The following is a 13088-nucleotide window of genomic DNA, read 5'->3' as shown; positions in this document are numbered from 1 at the left end:
AGGCGTGAAGGAGGGCACGTGATGTGATGAGCACTGAGTGTTCTATGCAACTGATGATTAGCTGAACTCTACCTCTGAAACTAATGATGTGCTCTTTGTTGGCTAATTGAATTTAAATAAAAAAATAAATGTAGACTCAGGGTTTCCAGTCTCCTGTTCTGAAAACATTGAATACATACATTTATTTTCAGTTTCCTTGTGTGTGTATGATTATACAGGAATACTTATATACATATATGTGTATATATAGGATATACATATCTATAGACAGGAAACTGAAAACAAATGTATATATTTGATATATCTATAAATATATATATAGGAAACTGGAAAAAATATATATTGAGAGACAGAGAGAGAGAAATAAACAGATATACACCATCATTTCAGAGATGGTCTGAAATGAATGTGTTCAATGCTTGTTATACACACACACAGTTTTATTTGTATTCATATTTTTCACCTTAATGACTCTGGGCCTCTCTACCAGGCGGGAGCCAAATCTCACTTCTTTTGGAAATCTTTCCACTCATGCCCAATTCCAGTACTTGCTTTACTCTTGGGTATGAGTAGATACTCCACAAATAATTGTGCTTGTCCAGTGAGAAGGAACGGGACTGATTTTAAGTGGTGAGAGAAAAGCCTGGGTCCATTCATTCCATAGCAGTGCAATTTCTGGATAATACAAGAATGAGAAAAAAGTACCTACCAACCATTAGGTCTGGGGTCTTTTAGGAGAAGGCTTTAAAAATTCCCTGGACTTTTCTGGGAAAGGATGCGTCAGGGATGCTCAGAAATGGGCACTTCTTAGACCTGCAGCAGTCTGGGGGTTAAGGGATTCCTCCTGCCCAGGGGTTCCAGAGATGGACGGAGGGAGACTGTACCATTTCTCTCCTTCCTCCTTCTCCCTTTCTTCTTCTTCTTCTTCTTTTTTTTTTTTAAAGATTTTATTTATTTATTTGACAGAGATCATAAGTAGGCAGAGAGAGAGGAGGAAGCAGGCTCTCTGCAGAGCAGAGAGCTCGATGCGGGGCTCGATCCCAGGGCCCTGGGATCATGACCTGAGCTGAAGGCAGAGGCTTTAACCCACTGAGCCACCCAGGTGCCCCCTCCCTTTCTTCTTTTAAACTATTTTTGTCCTAGATGGTCACAGCCATTGATACCTAAAGCAGGACTTGGGAAATTTGGAAACGCGTGAAGAAGCTTATGATAGGCTTCCCCCAGAATCCCGCCCTGCAGAGGCGTGAGCTTTCTCTTTATCTGAATATGCCAGGCAGGGTGTGGTCCAACCTCTTTTTTGGCAGGTTCCCTTTACTCTGGAAAGTAACAGCAAGGCCTCAACTGTCTCCTCTCTCCCTTCTGGAAGTCTCAAGGATCGGTGAGCGTGGGTTCTGACTCCAAGTCTAAGGCTTGGAACAGACGCTGTGCTGAGAGGCCGGGGGCTGGGGGCCAGGGGCTTTCCAAGGCTGGCACCACTCGGGTGGGAGGCCATGCCCATGGCAGTGGTGGGGGTAGCTAAGAGCAATCGCTGGCAGCATCTTTCCATTTTGGGCTCAGTGTGCTCAGACTGTCCGTTCCTGTAGGGACACCTCCCACGGGCGGGGCAGGAGATATGCACCTGACTCTCTTAGGTGCACATGGAGCTTCCACAGCTTCTAATAAAGAGTCTCACAATGTGGGCATCTGTTACTCTCCTTCTAGACCTTCTGTTCCTTTTATAGCTGCTAGGAATGATCCATAGAAATATAATTTTATACTCCAGTGATTACATATACCTGGTCTTCAGTGGGACAGGGGGGAAAATGACTTGTGACTGAGTGATGATTTGCGTTCCCCAGCTGCTCTCTGAGGAGGGTGCATCCCGGCTGGAGTATTTCTTGAGTAGGGGTCAAGGGTGTGAGGATGCAAACTGGCGATCCTGAGAGGGAGCCACAGGGCTCCCCTGAGCAAAGAGTTGAGGGTCTTGGGGCAGGGGCAGAGGTGGGGTTGCTGGAGGGAAGAGGTGAAATAGACAGATAAGGGGGCACAGCTGAATTTTGGAGGACCAAAGGGGTTGCAGCTGATGGCATGTGGAATCTATTGTTTTCTCCTCTGTCTCCCCATAATCAGTGTTATATTGTGAAGTTGGATTTGTTAGTTTAAGAGTTGTATTCGATTGCTGGAATTCTGCTTCCAAATAGGCAAGAAGAATATAGCTGTCAGAGAGGGTCCAGCCATTTGGGGGTCATACAACAAAAGGATATTTTGTTTTAAAGGAGGAGATTTGGGCACTAAGGAACCTACCATGCGTACCTCTACCAACATTTGGCACCTTACTAGGAACTCTCTCCCCACATAGTTTCATGAGCTCCCCTAGAGCCTCTCTCCCCTCGGGGGCCCCAGTGCTGCTTTGCAGAACCCGCCCAACTTGCAATGCACTGTTACTAGAGATCCATTCAGCATCTACCTGACACCAGGTCTTATGGCAGAGCATGAAGAACAGAGGAGTGCCACAGACACAGGCCCTGCCTGCTAGGAGCTCATGGTAATAGTCTATTGCTGTCAGATAGTACGTGAAACAAAGGAGGTGAGTGAAGGTGATGTGAGATCCAAAGGGACAGGGGGAGGTGGGAGGCTTCCAGGAGGAGAGGACAGCCTGAACGAAGGAGGTGAGTGAAGGTGATGTGAGATCCAAAGGGACAGGGGGAGGTGGGAGGCTTCCAGGAGGAGAGGACAGCCTGAACGGGAGGCAGAAGGAAAAGGGGAAAGTGTTCTCTGGGCAGAGATCAGCATGGACAAAGGCACAGAGGTAGGAACCAGCCTGGTCCCTTCCAGGTCCTGTAAATAGCCCCAGAATACCCAAGAGAGGCAGGTGGGGTGGGGGCGGGCACCGAGATACTCGTGGGACTTTGTGTGCCAGGTAAGAGTCAGGATAGCATTCAACAGGGTGGCAATCCTCAAGAGGAAGGAGGTGGGCAAAGAGAAAAGGGAGGGCCCCCTCCCTGCCCCCCCATTCTCCGATTAGGGATGGATGGGTTTGAATTTCCAGCATGGAGCTTGTGTTTGGTTTGAAAAATCAAATTGAGAATTAAAACTATATCTGATAAATGTAAAAAGGATACCTGTTGCAATCTAAATTTGACTGAGTTTTGGCTAGAGGAGCAGGAATTGGGGAAAAAGAAAGAGAAGGAATACTCCCCAGGTGGTGGGAGCCTCAGGTGGGATTTTAGCAGGGTGGTGACAGGCATGGGCCAGTTTTGCACCTTTAGAACAATAACTCTGGCCACTGATTGGATGGTGGATATGAGAGAGGAAAGACTGCACAGACCATGAAAGGGATGGAGAGATGGCAGGCATGATTCAGCGCCTTGTGTTCTGGGTAGGGAGGTATTTAGTGGACAGAAAACCAGAGAACTTGGTGACAGAGAACGTGCATAGGGCAAGAAAGGGAGGAGTTAGGCTGCATTCTACAACCCTTGGTGGGACGGGTTCCACCAACCCTTGTTGGGTTGGGGGGGAGTAGCTAGGGGAGGGAGGCTCTGGTGGCTCTGGGTAGCCTGGTTCTGAGAAGTCAGTTTTAAAGTGGCTGTGGAACATCTGACTGAGCAGAGGTCCTCGAGCATCTGTGAGGTGTCCATGTTCACACTCTAGTGGGCGACCATCTAGGGCTGGGATCCTATGTCCAACTCTTCCCACCTTGCAGCCCAGCTTGACTGGACATGGAGAAAAAGGAACAGGTAGGCCTCTCGGGAGGTGTCAAGCACCATGGGGGTGGGTGCTGCTCTTCTCATGATATAGAGTTGCTTGCTTCTTAGCTCTGTCCCAGGGGTGTGAATGGTTGGAAGGTAGGTTCTCGAAACACATGCTGGGGAAACCAAAGGTTGAATGGCTGGTGATGCCAGCCTCGACACTGCAGCAAGTACAGGCTCAAAGGGTTATCATACCGGGGTCCCCTGAGGTCCACCCAGGGTGACAGCTCAACCCCAGTTGCTAGACCCTTTGGAGTGGCCCTGGCATCATGTCTCTTTCTCATTAAGAATTGGTGCCTGTCCTGGCCCTGCTTAGCCTGACTGTGCAATCAGAGATCTGATAGTTTTGGTACCACAGGGGAATGTTTTACAACATTTGCCTATGATACCTCTTAGACGTGTTTTCATTTTAATCAGGGGATAATACTGTAACCTAAGGAATGAAACTCTAATAGTGGAATTTCAACACCAGTAGAAATTGGGATGGGAATTATTGTGTTCACTGTATACTTCTACTGTATACTGGGGGACAGTTGCCTGTCTTCTTACAAAATGGCACAGGACACTTCTGGGGGCAAAATATTAGTTCTTTCCGTGGACACAAGAAATAGCTCAGACTCTGAAAATCCAAATCTTAGCAAGCTATGGCCATGAGACAACCTCATATTTCTGTGGCACAGGCTGCTGGGGAAGGGGAATAAACTGGTGCTTCAGGTAAGACAACTTACAAGGCTGCAGAATTAGTCCTTAGGGAACAGCCTTGGTCACCCCTCAGAAGAACAGCATCCAAGGGTATGTCAGTAAACCTTGCATAGAGCCAGCCGGGCTCCCTGGGAAGGAGGGGTCCTTTTCCTGTTGGTGGGCATTGGAAAGAAGCAGCATGAGGTTGTGCCTGTGACCCTGTTCTAGCTAAAAATAAGACTAATGGGAGGAGAACCCCAGCTGACAGCTGGATGTGCAGAGCATAGAGAAGAGGTCATGGAAGCAGCTTCCAGGTCCCTGACTAGAGTCTTGAGCATCAGGACTGGGCTCAGGCTGTCCTGGCTGGGCTGAGAAGGAAGCTGTGCCTCAGTGGGCATGCAGTATCCTGGCCTTCCTCAGCCACACCGTACCGACCATAATGGATTCTCTCTGCCCCTCAGTGGGAAGTCCAGTCTTTCCAGATGCTCCGCTGTAGGCAGTGCTGGATCAGGGATGGAGCTGAACTGGCCAGTGTGGAAGGATGGGCGGGGCCTGGCCCCAGAGCCATGTAGCAATAAGAGTTGGTGTCCAGGATGCTGCCAGCCCTGGGGGAGACAGGCCTCCTTACTCTGAGCAACAGAGTGCCCCAAATGGAAAACTATCTCTTGTGGTTTTGTTTGTTTAAATATTTTAACAATTAACCCTTTGAAGACCTTGATCTCCAGTATTTTTAGAGTAGTAACTCATCCCTGTTTGTAAGATACTAATGCTTGGTGAAGTTGTCTTGAATCCAACTGATGGCCTGTGCACCTCTAAAACCCTTCCGCTGTCCTGGGGTATGATATCCTTCAGGCAGCTTCTGCTTCTGCTTCTTCAGCTCCCCAAAACACTCTCATACCGGTGTCTGTGAGTTGTGTAGCAACTAGTGAAGTACTGGGGGGGTGGTATCAGGAAGGGGTCATCATGCCTTCCAGTCTGGCAGGTGGGAGCCCTCTGGGCTCACGCAGGAGTTCCACATCCTACTTGCTCCTCTGTGGAGAGCAGCTTCTCTCCTCACGTCTTCAAAGCCAGGACTCTGAAGAGATATTCCAGTTCCTCTCTTTGAAAAGAATTTTGGTCCGACTCGTAAAGATAATGAAGATTTCTGTATCTTTCACAGACATAATTTGCTTTTAAAATAAAATTTCATTTCTAGTTTATTTTTAAGAATTTCTCAGCAGTCCTGAAAATAAATCAGCACATAATGGTACTGCAAAACCAGGGTGAGGAGCCCTGGTGGTGCACACAAGACCCTCATGTTCGTTGTTTGTGTCTCTCAGCTTCCATCCAGATGTTTGAAATCCAGTAGATGTGGTCGGCGTCCCTGAGAACGAAGAGAGGTGTACGGGCCGAGCACTGAGAAGCAGCAGCCTGGGACAAGGCTGGTCCAGCCTCCCGGTAATTTGTTGGCAGTTTTTGGTGATGGTGGGGGGTGAGGCACACTTGTTGTTTGGGTCCGTCTCACGAGGATGAGCTTCCAGTCACCAACAGGATTAGGGGAGTCACTGCCATGGGTTCCCCCAATCCTGCTGACTTGTGAGCTACCATGGGATCTGAAGGACTTTAGAAGGTGGTAGTACAACCCCCTGTGGGGGCAGAAGCCCTTCTACAGCATCCTGGAGTTACCTGATTCTGAGGAGAGAGTGCACTGCCTGCCTTGGCTGCCTGACCCATCTTCCTGTTCCCGAGCAGCTCCTGCTGGTGCAAAGCTGTCCGTTGCACCCTCCACTAAATCCTTTCTACCTCCTGTGGGCCCTGGAGGCTCTAAGGAATAAGCTCAGTTTCTCTTCCACATGGCAGCCCAGCAGACATTTGGGGACAAGTGGAGTGCAGGAGTGCAGGAGGGTCTGGAGCCAGAGACAATCCTGGTTGAGACCATGACTCCATCATTATCTGTGTGATCTTGGGCAAGTTAGCTAACCTCTCTGCAGTGCAGTTTATCTTTAAAACAGCAACAATGACATCTGCCCTATGAAGTAGTCCTAGGAATGAAAATAAATCATGAATAGAAGTTGCCTAGTATTGCTCTACCACCAATTCTCTGATGCAAATGCATGTCCTACGGTTCAGCTCAATTCTGACACTGCCGAGTTAGGGGCCACACAGGTTACTACCACAAGTTAAAGGGCGAGGTCACCAATCAATCTGCCCCCACTTCAGAAGCTACAAGTAGGGTGCTCAGGCCAACTGCACTCATGACTCACTAGGCTATAAATTTGAGGGTCCCCATGCTGCCCTTTAGTCGCTCACTCCCTATACCAACTCACAAAACTCACTGAAGGCACTGGAATTGTGATTACAGTTTTAGTAGAAAGGATTCAACTCAGGAACAGCTAAACGGAAGCAATGCACAGGGCAGGGCCTGGGGAAAGTGGGGGATTAGAGCAGAGCTTCTGTGCCCCCTCCTTGTAGAATCTGGGTGCATCACCACCCCAGCATACCAATCAGGAAGCTCCTCCAAGCCTTGATATTTTTAATGGTGGGCTTTATTACTACTAGGCATAATGGTTTAAAGCAACTGCAACTTGTTTGAACTCAATCTCCAGCCCCTCCCCGACCTGTCCTCCATGGTTTGTGGGGACAGGGTGCTGAAGTTCCAAACCTGTAACCATGTGCTTAGTCTTTCTTGGTGGTCAGTCCCTCCCTTGAAACATCGAAGGGCCCACCATAAGTCAACTTGTTAGCATGGATTCAGGTTCCATGAAATGAGCTCATCATGAATAACAAAAGACCTTCCTAATGTTTTTTTGGATACTTTAGAAATACCAAGGTTTTTTGAAGTTCTGTGCCAGAAACTGGGGAGAACGACCAGATATATATATACATATGTTTTTTAAAGATTTTTATTTATTTATTTGACAGACAGAGATCACAAGTAGGCAGAGAGGCAGACACAGAGAGAGGAGGAAGCAGACTCTCTGCTGAGCAGAGAGCCTGATGTGGGGCTCCATCCCAGGACCCTGGGATCATGACCTGAGCTGAAGGCAGAGGCTTTAACCCACTGAGCCACCCAGGTGCCCCCAGATATATTCTTTAAGATATCAGACCTGGCCCGTCAAGCAGTGGCCTCTGATGCTCACCACTCTGCTTATCCTCTTTGTTGTGATCTCCAACTTGACATGTTCCCAGTATTTGGTCAGAGAACTAGTCATTCTCATCAGTCTTTTTCTGGATTTTTTTTTTGTTGTTGTTAATATAGCTCAAGATTGAATTAGTTCTTTGGACTACAACATGTAATTACAGTCATTGAGTATGCACCTGTTTACAGTTGAATCATGAGCCTCTCATTACTCGAGTTCCTAATGCTATGATAATTCCAGCCCCTAAATGACACATAATAAGAGCAAATGCTTAATAGCACTTGATACACACCAGGCACTGTTTTAAGTACTTCACATACATTAACTCATCTACATCCTCACAACAGCCTAAAAAGGTAGCTAAATAGTTCAATCCCATTTTATACAGAGGGAAACTGAGGCACAAGAGGTTAGTAACTCACCCAGCAAGACAACACAGTGGCATAGTTAAGATTGGAACTCATCGTCTTCTTGTTCCAGAGTCCATGCTTTTAACCATTAAGCCACACTGCACATAACGTTGGTCACCTATGCAACACTTTGGAAGGGAAGGAAGGAGCACGAAAGGATGCCCCTGGTTCACAGAGTCAAAGAGTGGGCCCCAGTGTCATGGTGAGGGTGTCAAGGCTTCCAATTTCTACCCCATTCCCATTGGAGCATCTGGAGTAACCATCTGGGGATAGGCTCTGAGAAGTGCAGGCAGGCCTAGGGTACATGTTGGTGTGGGCTCCCTGCCCAGCAGGACCTGGGCTTCTTTGTTCCTTGTGTTTCAGGGAGGGAAGTGCTACTTCAGGCCTTCACAGACCCATTCCTGGGAATGCAGCCATTCCCAGAGGAAGGAAAGAAGATTTAGGCTAGAAATAGAAAAGATTTAAGCTAGAAACATTCAGTACTGGGCTGTACTGGCCAAAATGACCCAAATCCCAGAGAAGCTGAGAGTTCAGGGGGCTCTGGAGCTGGTGGGACCTGGAGCTATGAGAACACAGGGCATTCATCCCCATGTGCATATCCATGGTACCCATTGGGAGAATGCTTGTTTTGTTTTTTTTTAAATAACATCAAAGATCAGGACTACAGAAGCGCTAAAGAGAATTTAAACAGGAAGGGCAGTGCCTCTGGAAAAATGTCTGCAGCGCTGTCTGCCCAGGAGAGTCTGGCTGGTGACTGCATGTCTGCCTAGCTCTGATGCATTGTCTTTGCCCTTGCTATCCCTCACCGCTGCTTATTATTGCAGGGATGAGGCTGGCCGAGAGCATGGTGGAGGTGAAATATTCTGAACTCGCTCCATACACAGGGGCTTGGCTTGAACCTACAAGGCAAATGTCAGTAGGTCATGTGTGTTCTTTGAAGCTGCCCATTTTGGCATTTGGACTGAGGGGTGGGGAGACAAGGATGTAGGAGGAAGGCCTCTTGCTCCAGGAAACCCAGATCCTCCATCCTTCTGCATTCTCTACACGAATCTCTCTCTCTCTCCATATAGTGTAGAGCTGGAAGGGGCTCCAGAGTCTGTTCTGTTCACTCCCTCATTTAGAGATGGACAAAAGGAAACCCAAAGAGGAAAATTACCCACTGCCCAAGCCCATGAAGCTAGAGAATGACAGAGTGAGGGTGATACTGTAGACTCTGACCCTAGCCCAGAGCTAATTCCACTGGAAATATCCCTGATGGATTCAATCACTCTTTCTCCGCTTAGATGAAGAATCTGGCTTGAGTGTTGCTAGGTACAACTTCAACCATTCTAGCAACCTCTAAATCTGTTTCAAATCTTTCTTTAGAGATTTTTTTTTTTTTTTAAGCTGCCACTTCCAGAAGATGCCTCCTCCATACTCTGTCACTCACAGGCAAATATTTCATCTACAGGACCGGTAGGCATGGTGCTGGTTGGGAGACATTGGTGAGGGCATTCATAAGGAAATGATTAATTAGTGAAAGAATGAAGATGAGATGTCACAGTTTGGCAGACTTGCAAAAGCAGGTTGTGGTGTCATTTGGAGCACTCCTGCTGTCTCAGGTCAAGTGGCTGGTGGCAGGTGGTGACTGGCATTGGAGGATGGGGCCTAGACAGCCATGGGAAGTAGCAGTAGTGTTGGAAGATGAGGTTTGTGCCATCTTTGGCTGGCTTGCTAAATGGCCGACATCTGGAATGGATACCATCCAATACACGGTACAACTATTAACATCTAGCCAGTGCTATTTCAACTCTGGCTGCCTGTTGGAATCACTCAGGGAGCTTTTAAAAATCATGATGTCTAGGTCACACCCTGGACTAATAACACTAAACTCCTTGGTATCAGTATTTTTTAAAGTTCCCCAATGGATTGCAACATGCACCCAGGTTTAAGAACCACTGTTCTAGGCCACGGGTTCAGGCTATTAGTTGAGGGACTCCGTACATGTGCCCTCCCTTGAGTGTGCTATTTGCTGTTCCCCAAAAGGGGAAAGATAGGAAGGAAGGAAGGAAAGAAGAAAGGAGGAAAGGAAAGGGAGAGAGGGGGAAGAGAGAGAGGAAGGCAAGGGAAGGGAAAGGAAGGAAAGGAGGAAGATATGGAGGGAGGAGGGAAAAATGAAAGAAGAGGGAAAGGAAGAAAGATCACCTGAGCGTTCGGGGCTGATGGGGTAGATTCCCACGTCTCCCACAACCTAGTGGTTCACCCACCTGCCTCACTCAGAGGCACTGTAAGTTGGAGGGTAGAATCCCTCCATGGAAGGAGGTCACAGCTCCATGACAACAAGACTATGCTTTACTGGCTGCCAGCAAGGCCTCTTGTATAATGAACTGCTGGCTATAAGGAAGGTCAAGGTTTGGGCTAACCAAATGGGCCAAGGGGGAAGAACAGATGAGGACAAGGAGGCAGGAGTGCTCTAAGAGAACAAGAGAGTATTCCACATCCCCGTGGAATGCAAATGTGAGCTCACAGAGGTAAAGTGTGGGAGGGCAGGTTAAAGATGAAAGCCATGTGTCCCGAACCCCTGTAATGCTCTTTTGTTGGCATCTCTCTACTCGTGTTCAAAAGCTAATTCTTGTTCAGTCAAGGCACTTGCCTTTCTTTGCTGAGAAGGGGATCACACAGCAGGGAAAAGGCTAGGGCTTTGTCAGGCTGCCCTGGGTGTTGAAGGCTCATAACTCAGATTGGAGGGCCTAGTGGCCCTGACACACAAAAGGAGACTGGTGTGCCCAAAGCCCCACAGCTGGGAGGTAGAGGCTGGAGCAGCAGCCTGCTTCTTCAGGAGGGCTCCGTAGTAAGAGAAGACATTCCTTCATTCACATTAGGCCTTGGGGGAAAAAGCATGCTTGAGTAGAAAAAATAGGGGTCGCACCCCAACTCTCCAGAGGCTGCCCTCGTCCTTATTCCAGGGATCAGGTCTAGATCTAGTACATTAGTAAGTACTGATGCCCAATACATAGCTTTACACTACGTGGGTATGCAGCACAGAAATGATCCAAAAGGTATGCGGGTCCTGCTTGCGGAGTGGCAGACCCAGCAAGGGTAGTGGGCCGGCGTGCCTGTGCCCATTTTCACTAGGTCGGATGGTGTGTTGGCGCCCCCTATCGACCAGCAGCCGTCGGCGCCCTGCCCTCCACACCGCCGCTCCGCTCACACCCTCCAGGGAAGAGCCGCTGGCCGCGCGAATCCCTCAAATCCAGCCCCTCCGCCGGAGGAAACTGTACAGGGACCGGCGCTCCCTCTTGCCTTCTCCGTAGGCTTCCAGGAGCGGATTGCAAGCCCACCAGGACAATGAGTGAAGAGACTGTCCCCGAGGCTGCCTCCCCGCCGCCCCCGCAGGGGCAGCAGTATGTGGACCGCTTTTCCGAGGACGACCCTGAGTACCTGCGCCTCCGCAGCCGCGCGGCGGACCTGCGGCAGGACTTCAACCTGATGGAGCAGAAGAAGCGCGTCACCATGATCCTGGAGAGCCCCGTGAGTGGGGTCCGCCCCAGGCGGGCGGGGGAGGAGGAGGGAGGGAGGCAGGGGAGCAGGCGGCGCCGCCCATTGGTCTGGCTGAACCTGAAAGATAAACAACCCCTCTTCCACTTGCTCAGTGTTGCCGCAATTTTAAGCCGGCTGAGCAAGACGGGCCCTGCGCTGTAGGGGTTTCCTTCTCTCCTTGGGCACTCGTAGATGGCAAAAACCTGGTTTATGTGCAGGCGGTTTGGCTTGGTACTGGGAGGGGGTGGGTCCGAAAGACAGGAGTCCTGCCTCAGTTTCCAGGCTTCCCCAAATTTGTAACAATGAACTAACGGATATTCCTGTAAACCGGAGGGCAGCAAGGAGTGCCACGTGGAAGGCTTGGGGCCCCCGTTTTTGAACACCACAAAGAACTCACTTTGGGGGCTGTAAGGTTGACACGCATGGGGCAGAGGTGAAGAGGGTCTGGAAGCCCCAGGAGGTGATGCGAGTGAAGGATTCAGGGTGCTATGGGCCAGGGAAGGGAGGGCAAGGCATGGCCCCAGACTTGAGGTCAGTTGGTACCTGCATGGCATGGAGACAGACCTCATCCTTGAGGCTAGTGGTGCTTTGAGAAGAACAAAGCATGGGCCCAATGGACCGCTGAAGTGGGAGGGTGATGTAGGCCTTGGGTGAGGAGAGGAAGAGCAGCGTGGAAGGAGGCAATGGGAGTGTGAGGCCAGTAGAGTTGGGGGTCCCTCAGGAAACAGTGATGATACTAGGGGCTGGGAAGCTCAGGATGGAGCTGGCATCTCCAGGTGCCTGCCAAGATGGATTCTGCCTCGGTCCCCACTGGGCTTTGGAGAGACAGGACACGTAGGTGGGCCATGTGTGACTCTGTTTGAGAGCACACAGTGAATGCTCAGGCTTCACAGAGGACCACTGAGGTAATGCGCCTGAAGTCTCCGTGACAGGTGACGCTGTGTGAGGAGCCTGGAGGAATATAGCAGGGACTAAAATTTTTGGGATGATGGAGAAACTCCAGGGTGGGAGTAGGAGAGATGACAGGTGTGACGGAAGTGGCAGAGTTAGTACCAACCCAAGTTTCGGGCCTGAATGGGTAGGACTCTATTCTCAGGTAAGAAGTAGGACAAAAGGAGTTCATATTTATTCTGTCCTTTTATAGACTGACCAACACCTGGAACACCCCCCCCCCCTTTCCTTCTCAGTGTTCCCTGCTGCCACCTGGTGGACAGGCATGCCTTATTTATGGTCTGAAAAGCCAGGCTTAGAGCAGGAGGACATAGAAGTGGAACTGACAGGGAGGACAGGACATCCTTCAGTATCTGAGGAAATTGAGGTCCAGAAGGACCATAGGCATGGCTGATGGACAGGAAAGATAGAACACCTTTTCATCCAGTTCTGCTTTTTAAAGTGTCTCTTAATGACTAAAGTGAAGCCCTGCCATGTCTGATGGCCGGGGTTGGGGGGTTAGAAGTAGGAGGGACTTCTTGAGTATCACTTAGACCCAGGGAGGACCTGGAGTCTGGATTACTGCCCACAGGACATTTTTTTGCTTCCCAAACAGCAGTTTGCGGAGACTCCTGAGGTCCCAGTGGAATTCCCAATGTCCTCTGAGGCCTAAGGATCCCATGTGTGGCCCTAGCCTCACT

General features: G+C 49.5%; 1 protein-coding gene across 2 annotated transcripts in view; it reads left to right on the top strand.

Moving 5' to 3' along the window:
• Positions 1-13088, top strand: part of ADD2 (adducin 2) — a 103698-nt gene that overhangs the window by 53247 nt on the left and 37363 nt on the right. The window contains exons 1-3 of one of the 2 annotated variants that reach the window (XM_059187990.1): positions 1334-1378; positions 5729-5846; positions 11232-11448. In XM_059187990.1, coding sequence (XP_059043973.1) covers positions 11266-11448 — 183 coding nt within the window. In that variant the 5' untranslated portion in view covers positions 1334-1378; positions 5729-5846; positions 11232-11265. Of the gene's footprint in view, positions 1-1333; positions 1379-5728; positions 5847-11231; positions 11449-13088 lie in introns of those variants that run through there. The other variant, XM_059187989.1, reaches the window with a different exon arrangement.

The sequence above is a fragment of the Mustela lutreola genome, chromosome 9 (assembly GCF_030435805.1).
Source record: "Mustela lutreola isolate mMusLut2 chromosome 9, mMusLut2.pri, whole genome shotgun sequence".
NCBI lineage: Eukaryota > Metazoa > Chordata > Mammalia > Carnivora > Mustelidae > Mustela > Mustela lutreola.
The sequence above is the reverse complement of the archived record's forward strand: the minus strand, read 5'-3'. Positions and strand labels throughout refer to the sequence as shown.